This window comes from Suncus etruscus, chromosome 10, assembly GCF_024139225.1.
Source record: "Suncus etruscus isolate mSunEtr1 chromosome 10, mSunEtr1.pri.cur, whole genome shotgun sequence".
Classification (NCBI taxonomy): domain Eukaryota; kingdom Metazoa; phylum Chordata; class Mammalia; order Eulipotyphla; family Soricidae; genus Suncus; species Suncus etruscus.
The window spans coordinates 104,304,744-104,318,794 of NC_064857.1; the positions used below are offsets into that span (position 1 = coordinate 104,304,744).

Sequence of the window (14,051 nt, forward strand, 5' to 3'; positions counted from 1 at the left end):
AAAGCAGAGCTTTTCATTGCTCCCAGTAAGCATAAACTTGCTGGAATTTCAATGGCTTCTGAGCACATAACAATAATAGCATTAAGAACAACCCAGGCCTTTGATGTTATAACAAAAAAGCAGGAGTGGGGTGAAGGGCCCCTGCCATTTCAGTCCTGAGCTTTCTTAAACTTTTGACCTCCGACCTTTTGTGTCAAAGAGCTTTTCCCTTTGAGTGGTATCAGCATGGTCCTTATCCTGGATTCCCTGGCTCATCAATTTTCCCTTGGTGGGGAAGGACCTTCTGGTGTCTTTTGCTGAGTGAACACCATCATCTAATTGTTCTTAAGCTAACTGGGTGGGGTAACTGGAGGCAGAAGCCTAGGCAGGCCAAGAAGATGAACTTCATTCAGCGCAGGAAGCCTCTTATCTGCAGTAGACCCTGAGCCTACTATGGACATGAAGAGCACATGGAAATCTGCACAGGAAAGATCCCAAGGGAAGTGTGGACCAGGCCTTGGGGGTTCTTTTAGTTTGCGGTCCCCTGCTTTCCTTGCCTGGTCTCACTCACCTTCCTTCTTGTTTTTCCTTCTTTCCTCTTTTATATGCCGATCCTTGGTTGAGTTAGCCTGTTGAGATAAGAGAGGAAGAAGTGAATTTCTTCTACCTTCAGCCCCAAAGAGCATGTGGGGAAAGTAAATAATTATGGTCTGAGAGATCTTACCTCCAACATTTCTTGCCCCCAACAGTGAAATTCAGGTGCAGTGTTCAGGGGTTACCAACTTCTTTCTCAAGGCTTGGTTCATTTGACTTTGGGTTGATCATCTAGCTTTTCTGAATAGATAGTGAGATTTTTTTTCTTTCTACTTCTCAGATTGTCCTGATAATAAGAAATAAAGACATACATGACTTAGGAGGAATAATAAAGCTTTGTTTTCTTTTGAGGCTCCTTACTTTTGACACTGAGCTCAGGGATCACTCCTGGCATTGTTAGGTGACCTTATAGGGTGTTGGGGATGGAACCTATGTGCACTGTACATGCTGAACTCTCTCTGTAGTCCAAATTGTTGAAATACTTAAGGTCACCAGAAGGTTTCTGTAAAAAAACCTATATGAGTATTATTAATATATTGACATGCCGAATTGTACTTTTTTCACTTTTCACTCTCTGCTTCTTCTCATTTTGCTACATTGGAGGCATGTTTGTACATTCCATGAGAAGATTTATTTTGTTCTGATAGGATTTCTAGCCCCCACCTTTCTTGATTATTGCCTTACTAATAAACCTTGCAGGTCCATTGTGTCGCCAAGTGTCTGTTGTTTGACAGGGAAAATTTCCAGCTTTCCTTGAAATACTTGATCCTCTAAGCACTGTAGCTGATCCTCGAGGACCCTAGCTTTTGGAATTGGAATTTGATTTTTTCAGTTGTGCAATACAAAAATGGTCATTGATAAGATCATTTTTTCACTAGTGAACAGTTTTTAAAGTAAAAGGATATGATATTTTTAAAGTAGTGATTCCTATTGTTTTCTTGTAGTTTCCCCTAGAAAATTATGTGCTTTATTTTTTTATTTTATTTAAACAACTTCATTACATACATGATTGTGTTTGGGTTTCAGTCATGTAAAGAACACCACCCATCACCAGTGCAACATTCCCATCACCAATGTCCCAAATCTCCCTCCTCTCCACCTGACCCCCGCCTGTACTCTAGACAGGCCTGATCCAGTTCTTTGAAGAATGTCATGGGTCTCTTTAGAGGGATTGCATTAAATCTGTACAATGCTTTGGGGAGTATTGCCATTTTAATGATGTTAATTCTGCCAATCCATGAGCAGGGTATGTGCTTTCATTTCCGCATGTCCTCTCTTATTTCTTGTAGCAGAGTTTTATGGTTTTCTTTGTATAGGTCCTTCACATTTTTAGTCAAGTTGATTGCAAGATATTTGAGTTTGTGTGGCACTAATGTGAATGGGGTTGTTTTCTTAATGGCCATTTCTTCCTTATTACTATTGGTGTATTGAAAGGCCATTGATTTTTGTGTGTTAATTTTGTAGCCTGCCACCTTGCTATATGAGTCTATTGTTTCTAGAAGCTTTTTGGTAGTCTTTAGGATTTTCTAAGTAGAGATCATGTCATCAGCAAACAGTGAGAGCTTGACTTCTTCCTTTCCTATCTGAATTCCCTTGATATCTTTTTTCTTGCCTAATCGCTATAGCAAGTACTTCCAGTGCTACGTTGAATAGAAGTGGTGAGAGAGGACAACCATGTCTTGTGCCAGAATTTAGAGGAAAGGCTTTCAGTTTTTCTCCATTGAGGACAATATTTGCCTCTGGCTTGTGGTAGATGGCCTTAACTATATTGAGAAATGTTCCTTCCATTCCCATCTTGCTGAGAGTTTTGATCAAGAATGGGTGTTGGACCTTATCAAATGCTTTCTCTGCGTCTATTGATACGATCATGTGATTTCTATTTTGCTTGTTGTTGATGTTGTGTATTATGTTGATAGATTTACGGATGTTAAACCAGCCTTGCATTCCTGGAATGAAATCTACTTGGTCATAGTGGATGATCTTCTTAATGAGGCATTGAATCCTATTTGCCAAGATTTTGTTGAGGATCTTTGCATCTGTATTCATCAGCGATATTGGTTTATAATTCTTTTTTTGGTAGCATCTCTGTCTGGTTGAGGTATCACGGTGATGTTGGCTTTACAAAAGCTATTTGGAAGTTTTCCTGCTTTTTTAATTTCATGATAGAGTCTTTCCAGGATTGGTAGTAGTTCCTCTTGAAAGGTTTGAAAGAATTCATTAGTAAATCCATCTGGGCCTGGGCTTTTGTTTTTGGGCAGACATTTGATTACTGTCTTAATTTCCTCAATAGTGATCGGTGTGTTTAGATATACTACATCCTCTTCATTCAACTGTGAAAGATTATAAGAGTCCAAGAATTTATCCATTTCTTCCAGGTTTTCATTTTTAGTGGCATAGAGTTTCTCAAAGTAGTTTCTGATTACCCTTTGAATCTCTACCATATCAGTAGTGATCTCTCCTTTTTCATTTTTAATATGAGTTATCAAGTTTCTCTCTTTCTTTGTTAGGTTTGCCAGTGGTCTATCAATCTTGTTTATTTTTTCAAAGAACCAACTTCTGCTTTTGTTGATCTTTTGGATTGTTTTTCGGGTTTCCACTTCATTGAATTCTGATCTCAGTTTTGTTATTTCCTTCTGTCTCCCTATTTTTGGGTCCTTTTGTTGAGTACTTTATAATTCTATGAGCTGTGTCATTAAGCTATTCAGGTATGCCCCTTCTTCTTGCCTGATGTGTGCTTGCAAAGCTATAAATTTTCCTCTCAGTACTGCTTTTGCTGTGTCCTATAGGTTCTGATAGTTTGTGTTTCCATTGTCATTTGTTTTCAGGTAGGTTTTGATTTCCTTTTTTATTTCATCTCGGACCCACTGGTTATTCAGTAGTAGGCTGTTTAATTTCCAGGTATTAAAATTTTTCTTCTGTGTCCCTTTATAGTTCACATATAATTTCAGAGCCTTGTTGCGAAGGTTGCCTGCAAAATTTCTATCCTCTTGATATTATGGAGTTATGTTTTATGTGCTAGCATGTAGTCTATCCTGGATAATGTCCCATGTACATTAGAGAAGAATTTGTATCCAGGCTTCTGGGGGTGGAGTGTCCCATATACAACTACTAGGCCTCTTTCTTCCATTTTTTTCAGGTCTAGTATATTCTTGTTGGGTTTCAGTCTGGTTGACCTGTCAAGTGTTGACAATGCCGTGTTGAGGTCCCCCACAATTATTGTGTTGTTATTGATATTATTATTCAGGTTTGTCAACAATTGTATTAAATATTTTGCTGGCCCCTCCTTCGGTGCATATATGTTTAGGAGAGTGATTTCTTCCTGCTCTACATATTCCTTGATTAATACAAAATATCCATCTTTGTCCCTTACAACTTTCCTAAGTATAAAGTTTGCATCATCTGATATTAGTATGGCCACTTCAGCTTTTTTATGGGTGTTGTTTGCTTGGATGATTTTTCTCCAGCCTTTTATTTTGAGTCTATGTTTGTTCTGACTATTCAGGTGCGTTTCTTGTAGGCAACAGAAGGTTGGATTGAGTTTTTTGATCCATTAAGCCACTCTGTGTCTCTTAACTGGTGCATTTAGTCCATTGATATCGAGAGAAAGAATTGTTCTGGTAGTTAGTGCCATCTTTATATCGAATTTGGTGTGTCTGTTGGTCAATCTTGTCTTAAAGTAGGCCGTTTAGTTTTTCTTTTAAGAATGGTTTTGAGACTGTAAAGTTTCTGAGCTGTTTTTTTGTCTGTGAAACCATGTATTGTTCCTCCAAACTTGAAAGTGAGTTTTGCTGGGTGCAGTATTCTAGGCGATGTATTTATTTCATTGAGTTTTCTCACTATGTCCCACCACTGCCTTCTGGCCTTGAATGTTTTGACAGGTCTGCAGTAAATCTCAAGGATGTTCCTTTGAATGTAATTTCTCTTTTCTATCTTGCTGCTTTCAGAATTGTCTCTATCTGTGGGATTTGTCATTGTGACTAGGATGTGTCTTGGGGTGTTTTTTCTGGGGTCTCATTTAGTTGGTACTCTTCGGGTATGCAGGATTTTATCGCATGTATTCTTTAGCTCTGGTAGTTTCTCTTTAATGATGTTCTTGACCGTTAATTCTTCCTGTAGATTTTCTTCCTGGCTCTTTATGATTCCAATGATTCTTAACTCGTTTCTGTTGTGCTTATCATAGACTTCTATTTTTATTTGTTCCCATTCTTTGAGTAATTTTTCCTTTGTTTGATCATTTGCTTTAAGCCTTTTTTCCAATTTCTTATGCTGTATGGAATTGTTATTCATCTCATCTTCCAGTGTACTAATTCTGTACTCAGCTGCTGTTAACCCATGGGAAAACTCAACCATGTTTTTCTTTAATTCATCTACTGAGTTTTTCAGACCTGACATTTGACCTGAAATTTTAGTTTGGAGTTTTCTGATTCCTATCTTCATATTCTCTTGATTCTTATTAGTGTTCTCTTCCATACTTTCTTTGAGTTCTTTGAACATCTTCCATGTTTTGACTCTAAACTCCTTATCTGAGAGACTGACTAGTTGGTTTGTCATGTTCAAATCATCAGAGGGCCATCATCATTCTCTATGTCTGGTGCTGGCCAGCATTGTTTCCCCATTATCACACTTGTATTGTGGGTTTTTCTATGTGTTGTGGTTGTATTCATTGGCTAAATGATGTGTACGGCTGGGAAGCAATGCGGATCCCAGCCGCGCTCCTCTGGCTCCTCCCTTTCTGGGTGTGTAAACTCACCTCCAGGGAAGGCTCTAGGGAAGGCAAGCCTTCCACAGATGAGCCACACACAGGATGAAATCAGGCCGAAAATGCAGAACAGCACAGAAGACAGGCAGATAGGGTTGCTGGCATCTGAGTTCACAGAAATCTTTTAGAAGTTTAATCCTAGTCTGAAATGGGTAATCCCCTAGATGGTTGGGGCTTCCCATCCTCTTACTGACAAACGTGAAAGAGTTTGAAGCCTCTAAAACCTTCACTGTAGTCTCCAGGGTCACCCAGAAAATTGACATTCACCTCTGAAGCAGGCAGGATCACCGGCAGGAACGCTGATGAAATCCTGTCTCAGGCAGCTGAAAACAGTATGACCCAAGATGGCTTCTGCACCTTTCTGACTCCTGGCAGAAACCAGCAGGAACCAGTGTGTGTATGTCCCAACCCAACTCTGAAGCAGGCAGGATCACCGGCAGGAAAGCAGATGAAATCTAGTCTCAAGCAGCTCTGAAGCAGGCAGGATCACTGGCAGTAATGCTGATGAAATCTAGTCTCCGACAGCTGGAAATTGCGTGGAAATCGCGTGGCCCAAGATGGCTTCTGCGCCCTTCTGACTCCCGTCAGAAATCAGCAGGAATCAGTGTGTGTACGTCTAGACCCACCTCTGAAGCAGGCAGGATCACTGGCAGGAACGTTGATGAAATCCAGTCTCTGCACCCTTTTGACTCCTGGCAGAAACCAGCAGGCACCATCCTGTTTAGAGGTTCTCCTGGTTGGTTTGGTTGCAGTAGCAGTGGACTTTGAGTCCAGAACGTTCTCCTTCTCTGTATGAATCCTGTAAGTTTCCCATCATTAAAATTTCCTGGTCAGTGCAGGTGATGCAAGAGACTAGACCTAATACCCTTGGAGTGGTGGTTGGAATAAATGAAAGCAAGAGATAAGCTGCAGCCCCATAGATACTCTGGGCTTTGTGTAGCCAAACTAGATGTTTCTTATAAGAAAGGTAATTTACTTTATTTATTTATTTATCTATTTATTTGGTTTTTGGGCCACACCCAGTGGTGCTCAGGGGTTACTCCTGACTGTCTGCTCAGAAATAGCTCCTGGCTATAGGACACCGGGATTTGAACCAACCACCTTTGGTCCTGGATCAGCTGCTTGCAAGGCAAATGATGCTGTGCTATCTCTCTGGGCCCAAGATTGTCAATTTTAAATGACCATTGCTATAGTCAGTTTCATCCATTATTTTTAGAATTTAATCTAGATTTTTCTAAAATCACAAAGAGAAATCTTTTTATTTCTGAAACTACATTTTTTTATTTTACTTGTTAAAGTTTAAACACTGTAGATTAAACAACTGTTATTGGTAGGGTTTTATATGTAAAACATTTCAGCACTGCACCCTTCACCAGAGTTTCTGCTTCCCTCTACCACTATCCCAGTGTCCCTATTACTCCTCTATGGTAAATGTTCTACTAATGACCAGTTCTCATTTTCTGCCTCCTTGGATGTCTGTGATTGCCAAACTATGTTTCTTTATACCACATACACGAGAAAGCTCATTTTGTGTCTGTTCCACTCCTGATTAACGTCACTTAGCATGATACTCTCAAGATCCATTCATGTTGCAACAAATGGTTTGATTTTATCTTCTTTTATAGCCAAGTAGTATTCTATTATGTATATGGGCCATCGTTCCTTTATCCAGTCATCTGTTTTTAGACACTTGGATTGTTTCCAGATTTTGGCTATTGTGGATATAGCATTTCATTGAACGTGAGACTTCAAATGTCTTTTTCTGAATAATTTTCTTGGTCTTTGGGGTAGAAAACAAAAATGTAGAATCACTGGGACAAATAGAAGCTCATTTGCTTGTTATTTGAGGTGTGTATATTGTGTATGTTATTTTCCAAGAAGAACATACCAGAGAACAGTCCCACCAACAGTGAAAGTGCCCATTTCTTCACATCCACACCAACACTGCTTGTTTTTTGTATTTTTGTGATGTGTCCCAGTCTCATTGATGTGAGATGATATCTCATTGTTGCCTTAATTTGCATTTCTCTGGTAATAAGGGAAACAAAAGCACTTTTTTCACATCCCTTATGGCAAGGGTCCTCAAAATTTTTATAAAGGGGGCCAGTTCACTGTCCCTCAGACCATTGGAGAGTCTGACTATAGTAAAAACAAAATTTATGAACGAATTCTTATGCACACTGCATATATCCTATTTTGCAATGAAGAAACAAAACAGACACAAATACAATATGTGGCCCGCAGACCATAGTTTGAGGACCACTGCTTATGGCATATCTTCTTTAAGAAAGTTCTGTTCATCTCTTTTATTTTTTGATGGAGTTGGTTGGTTTATTTTGTTTTGGACTTTTAGCTGTACCTGGTGTTACTCGGGATCACTAGACATCAAGCATCCTAGGGTTCTCTTGAGTGACCAGCCAGCTTCTTAATGCCACATTTCCACATGTATATTACCAGCCAACCCTTGGGAACCGAAGGGTGACTGAGTGTGGGTAATATCTGGCATGGAACCTATCTCAATCGTGAAGACCCCTCTGCAGGTTGGTATTGCGCAGGTGTGGTTGTTGACTTGGGATGCCTTAGTCAGGAGAAGCAGTTGTGTGGCGGAGGAGCCCCTTTTAAATCCCTGTTAGAGTGGACTATACACCCCTTCTCCCTTTCACTACCTTTTATTTGGCAATTATGGAGGATCAGATTGACTTTGGCCATTGACTTTGTGTGACTTTCACACAAAAAAGTAATATTTCAACTTGAGCTAGGAAACTGAGGACATCTGAAGGAATTGGCCATGGTACAGGCAGGTCTTAACATAAAGAAAGAAAAATAACCTCATATCTAATCTAAAATAGAGCCTTAAATTGGTGTACACCAACTTTAATATTTAAGCCAGAAAAATTTATGCCCTGGGCAGTTTATTCTTACGGATACTCCCATGCCATTTCTTGGGCACTTTGAGGCTACTGAAGTATCATTTAGAGAGTTGCTCCTTTAGGGCACTAACTGAGCTGACTTTGATCTCTCTTTTTTAATCTACCATTTTTGTATGTAAATTTTCAACCTTAAAAGACAGTCTCCCAGAATTGCATCCAAGAGCTGTTATAGCCTGAGGGTATTAAAACTATTTCTGGGGAAAACAATACAATTGAAGATAAATCTCCAGGTGACTGTCTAGATACAGGTTTTATGATCAACTTAGGCTGTTGTGCAAGGGCCTAAAAATCAATGCATTTCATTCTTAATGAGACCCTTAATATGTAGCATGACAACAGCCAGCGTGAAATTGAATACTGACAACTGTACCCAGCACAAATATTTTTACTATGCATTTCAATTTAAACACGTGTCAAGCCAATTACATATTTATGGTGTTTAAAGACTATTCAGCTCGTGCCTCGGATAAGACACACTCTTCAAATCTCAGTTTATTCTAAGAGGAATTTGGTCCAGTAGTCAAACCTCTTGCAAGTCTGTAATAAATCATCTCTGTAGCCATAAGCATGTACAGTTGACTGCTTACCATTGCTCCACACACTCACCCCCACCTGGTAGAATTTTAATTCCCTCAGTAAAATTGATTCCACCAGTTCTGCACATTATTCTCCCTGTCTTCCATTTAGCCTGTTAGTTTGCTGACAGTAGAGTACACAGCACTTAACAGCTGGTTTGTGGAACCATCACTCAGGAAATTGTATGATAAATAGGAGGTAGCCAGGTTTAGTGGCACTTCCTTCTGCTTCAGCAGTTTTCCCCTGACTTTGGAAAAGTCATCTTGTGGTGCTTTGTCAAGGGCCAGAACAGGAGATGGCTGCAGTGCGGGAACTTGTTACACATACACTTGAGTTACGATGCACCACAGCTGTGCTGCTCATGTGTAAATGATAAGCCTTGAGGTGGATAATTATGGTGGCTGCTGGCCATGCAGGCCTGTTCATGTCATATGGGTTTCCTTGGACAGCTTCTTGGGGCTGTGATGGAATATGCTGCTGCTCTTCCAGATAGAAACTAGAAGCTGAGATACAGGGAAGTGCTCAACTTGTAAAGATGAGTGAGCTTTCCTTATTTCTTAATAGGTGTATTTAACATTAATGGCAGGTGTGCCAGGGATCTCAAAGGAGATACTGGCTCTGATTTATACTTAAAACTATTGAAGGGATAGTGCATAACTTTCAGGTAAATATTGTGATAAATTCACATCTGTATATACTGGTGACATTTACCATATATTTCATCTCTTGTGTAATACTGTTGAACTATGGACAAGTTGGATAAATTGAACTATGGACAAATTAGAATGGAGGTAGCCACTTCATTTCCTCACCAAATAGATGAAGAGATGTGATTTTTCTAATCAATAAGTGGCACAGGTATGTTCACACAGATCTCATTAGTCCAGAGAATTTTTTAAGTTAAATTAAGAGGGAAACAAATAAAAACTGTAGAATACTTAGACTAAAACCAGATTCTTTGGCCAAATCTGAAATCATCCTCATTAATTTATGTTTTCTTTATTTAACCTAATTCCTATATGCAGAATTTATACGTATCTTTGGGGCTTTTATTCCCCCAGTGTTGCAAGACACACCACATACTTTCAATCAGAACTTACTTTATTTTTTATTATTGCAATGGCTAAAGGTTGGATACCTTTGATTTAAAAGATTGCATACTTCATGTGATACCTGAAATCTCAAATAGCAGTGCTACTGGGGTCATTCACAAAAATTGAACTTGGGGACTCACTTTTGCCACAAACCTAATGTGGAGCTACCCTCTCCCCTCAACTCATCAAACGCACCAAATATAACACCTAAACTCATCAAATAGAAAATAATAGCTCAACATTTCTCAGTCATTTTCTCTTTATGCTGAAACAAGAGAGGGAGTGAGAGAAAGAACAACAAAGAAAATAAGAAACAAACTTTTGTCAGAAGAGGTATTGAGGGACGGTAAAGTGGGTAGATCCCTGACATCCCATATGGTACCTGATGTCCTGTCAGCAGTAATTTTCGAGTATAGAACCAGGAATAAGTCCTGAGTACAGCTTGGTGTGACTCAAAACCCACTTTACCCCAAAATTCTGTCAGAAGACTTATTTATTTATATATGTATGATATATATATGTATATATATTTGGGGGGGCACATCTGGTAATACTTGGGGATTATTCCTGGCTCTGTACTCAGGAATTGATTCAGAAGACCATATGAGGTGCACAGAATGGGACTTGGCTCTGCTACATACTAGCTACTATACTCTCTCTCCAACTCCAATAATTTCTTAAAAATAAACTGATAGCAGTGACTTTTTCTTTCTGGGGGTAGGGATGGTGTTTTGCAAATGCTCAATGGGGACCCCTTTGAAAATTCTAAGTGTCATGTTAGCAATTCAATGCAAGGGCCTTACCATGTTATTGGTCAGGCTCTGTGATACTCAGGATTATAGGGACCATGCCAGGGACAGACCCCATGTATGGTGCACTGTTCTTTGTATTCCCTGAATCCAACAATGTCTTGCTGATGTTGTGTTTGTCTTGTAGAACTGCCTGTGGAGAAGAATTTTTAATTATTAAAAATTGTGTTTATTATAGAGAGGATTATGCTGAGTGAAATTAGCCAGAGGGAGAGGGGTAGACATAGAATAATCTAACTCATTTGTGGTTTATAAGAAGATTAGAAGATAATATAGTAATAATATCTAGAGACAATAGAAGGCCAGGGGCATCAGTCCATGGTAGGAAACTTGCCATAAAAAGCAGTGAGTACAGTTAGAGCGAAGAAAGGTCCACTGCGACAATGACTGTTGGAACTGCCCACTCTGAACAATAACTGGGTGCTGAAGGGGAATAAAATAATATGCATGGTACCCCTTCATTAAATATAGTACAAACCACAGTGTTAAGAGGAAGAGAAAGAGAGAGAAATTAAATGTCTGCCACAGAGGTAGGTAGGGGGAAGGAGAGGAAGGAAACTTGGGACATTAGTAGTGGAAAATATGCACTGGTGAAGGGTATTAGATATTCTATGATTGAAACTAATCATGAACAACTTTGTAACTATCTCATTGTGATTCTATTGAATAAATAGATTTAAAAAGGGGGAAAAAAAAAGGGACCAAAGCGGCTGACTTAGGACAGACTGCTGTTCTATTCCCTGGTGTCCCATATGATTCCCCAAGCCAGGAGCAATTTCTCTGCACATAGCCAGGAGTAACCCCTGAGCATCACTGGGTGTGGCCCCAAAACCAAAAACCAAACCAAAACAACACAAAAAAAAAAACAACTTTGGTATAGAAGAGATAGTATTGGTATCTATTTTACATTTTGATCTTTATTTGGATAATAAAATTAAATTTTTAAAAAGACACTATAATTTACAAAATTATTCAAAGGAGAATTTCAGGCATACAGTGTTCCAACATTAGTCCCACCACCAGTGTCAACTTCTGTGAGCAACTGTCCTCAGGTTCTCTCCCACCCCCCAGCTTGCTTCTCTGGCAAGTACATTTTGAAGTTTGGTTACTACTATTTGGATAATGATGATGTGGTATATATACCTAATGAAATACTATGCAGCTGCAAGGAATCATAATATCATACAATATGCTGCAACTTAAATGCAACTGTAGAATTTCATGACAATTTATATTTTTTCTTTATTTTTGGATCATACCAGCAGTGCTAAGGGCTTATTTCTCCTTGTTCTGCACCCAGAGATCACTCCTAGTGGAGTTTGGAGGATGATATGAGATGCTGGGATCAATCCTGAGTTAGCTGTCTGCAAGTCAACCTACCTGCTATATCTCTCTGTCCCCTGACAAACATAATTTTTTTATATTTTATGCAAAATATTCAGGAAGCATTTCATTACTTGCTTCTGTTGTTCCTCAGTTCTGCCACTGGCCTTTCTTCCTGATAGGATTATGTGATATTCCTCTTGATTTTTTTTCTCAGAGTTTTAGTGGCATGCATGGGTAATGCTTTTCTGGGAGCAGGCATTAACTAGTCATACTTAGCAGTCCTTAAGATAGCCTTCATGTGAATTTTCAAGGCTACTTTTACATATTATTTTTTAATTTTGGGTTTTTTTGTGGGGCCACATCTGTAGTACTCAGGTGTTATTTTTGTCTCTGCATTCATGGACGGCTCAGGGGATCATATGGGATGCCAGAAAAATCGAACCCTGGTCAATCAAGTTCAAAACAAATGCCCTATTGGCTATGTTATCTCTTTGACCCCTCTTTGCATATTCTTAAAGGTAGATTTCATATACGATGCAAAGATTGCTGCTTATGGATTGGAATTCTATTTCACACTGTTTATAACTGGCTTTCTTTTTCAGACCCTCCTCATCTTTTCCCTGCATTTCATCCTCCTGTACCAATTGATGCAAGACATCATGAAGGGCGTTACCATTATGATCCATCTCCAATTCCTCCACTGCATGTGTAAGTATCCCACTATACCCACTAAAAGATACTGGAATATTGGATGTCTTCCAATATTCCAACAACTGGTTACTGGACTTTGAAGGTATGATCGAGGCAAACAAATTTCTATGTTTCCTGAGAAATGCCTGTCATGCCAGGTGTCTGCCAAGTGTCTGTTGCATATGTTCCTGATGTGTATTCTGTGAGCTATTAATACACTGTTAATACAGCGGCCTCATGGATAGTGACTATATAATATATGGATTTGGTAGCGATTAGATTTGAAGTTTTGCCTGCCCAAATTTCTGTTCTGTCAAAGTCCTGTCCCAGAAACCACAGAGAATTGTAATGAAATTTTCATAGCCCTATGGCACATATACCAAAATCACTTGATTGATGGAAATGTCACCCAAACAAAATGGCAAATATGTTTGAGCACTTGGTTTATACAAAGATAAAAGGAAAGAATGGTGGTGTGAACCCAAGTTAGAAAAGGAAGAAGGTTACTTGGAAATAAATTTCATCTTAATGAGTTTGGAGGGGAAAAAAATATAATGGGCTCGGAAGCTAAAATGGTGTTTTTTTTATGGACCTCTCCACAAACTCTCATGTACCATCATCACTGGGATCTTTTCTAATAGCATTGGCACATACATTTAGTCAAATCTGGTGACAACTCTCCATTTCTGAGACAGTCAAGTTAGAAAAGCACAAATACTACTTTGAAGAATAATACTGGTTATTTAGATGGTAGATTGCATTGCTGTAGCTATTAGTTACAGCTATGTAATTACATATATGCCAAAGAAAAATGAAGTTGTTTTAAAACAAGTCCTCCTCTGTGAACAGAATTAATTGATATTAACAACCCTAACTACATGCCCAAGTACACACATAATATTTTACTAACAGAGTTTTGGATCCATCCTCCATTACTGAATTGTAATTTCAGAGCAGATTTGCCTGGAGGTAAGTCATAAATTTGTGTTGCAGACTTCTATAAGCATTAAAGGAGAAGTGGATATTTAGAGAGAGAATACAGAAACTTGTGACTTTTACTTCTTTTCACTGGAACATAAATATTTCCAAGCTGCTAACGCCCAATAAAAATAAACTTGGATAAAACTCAGAGGCAATATGGAAGACCCCATACAAAGGAAGGACATTCCAGGGGGCAGGCTGAGACCTGCTATGTAGCCACCCTATAACACAGGTTTTTTGAAGAGGCAAGACGGAACCAAGCAGCTCTCAGAGGTAGGTGTTGAATTTCTTCTGAACTTCAGTCCCTGCAGTC

At 39.0% G+C, this 14,051-nt stretch overlaps 1 protein-coding gene across 1 annotated transcript in view; it reads left to right on the forward strand.

Annotated features, from left to right (window-relative positions):
* Positions 1-14,051, forward strand: part of GLI3 (GLI family zinc finger 3) — a 312,603-nt gene that overhangs the window by 152,469 nt on the left and 146,083 nt on the right. Inside the window, exon 3 of the mRNA XM_049781861.1 lies at positions 12,670-12,775. Coding sequence (XP_049637818.1) covers positions 12,670-12,775 — 106 coding nt within the window. The remainder of the gene's footprint in view (positions 1-12,669; positions 12,776-14,051) is intronic.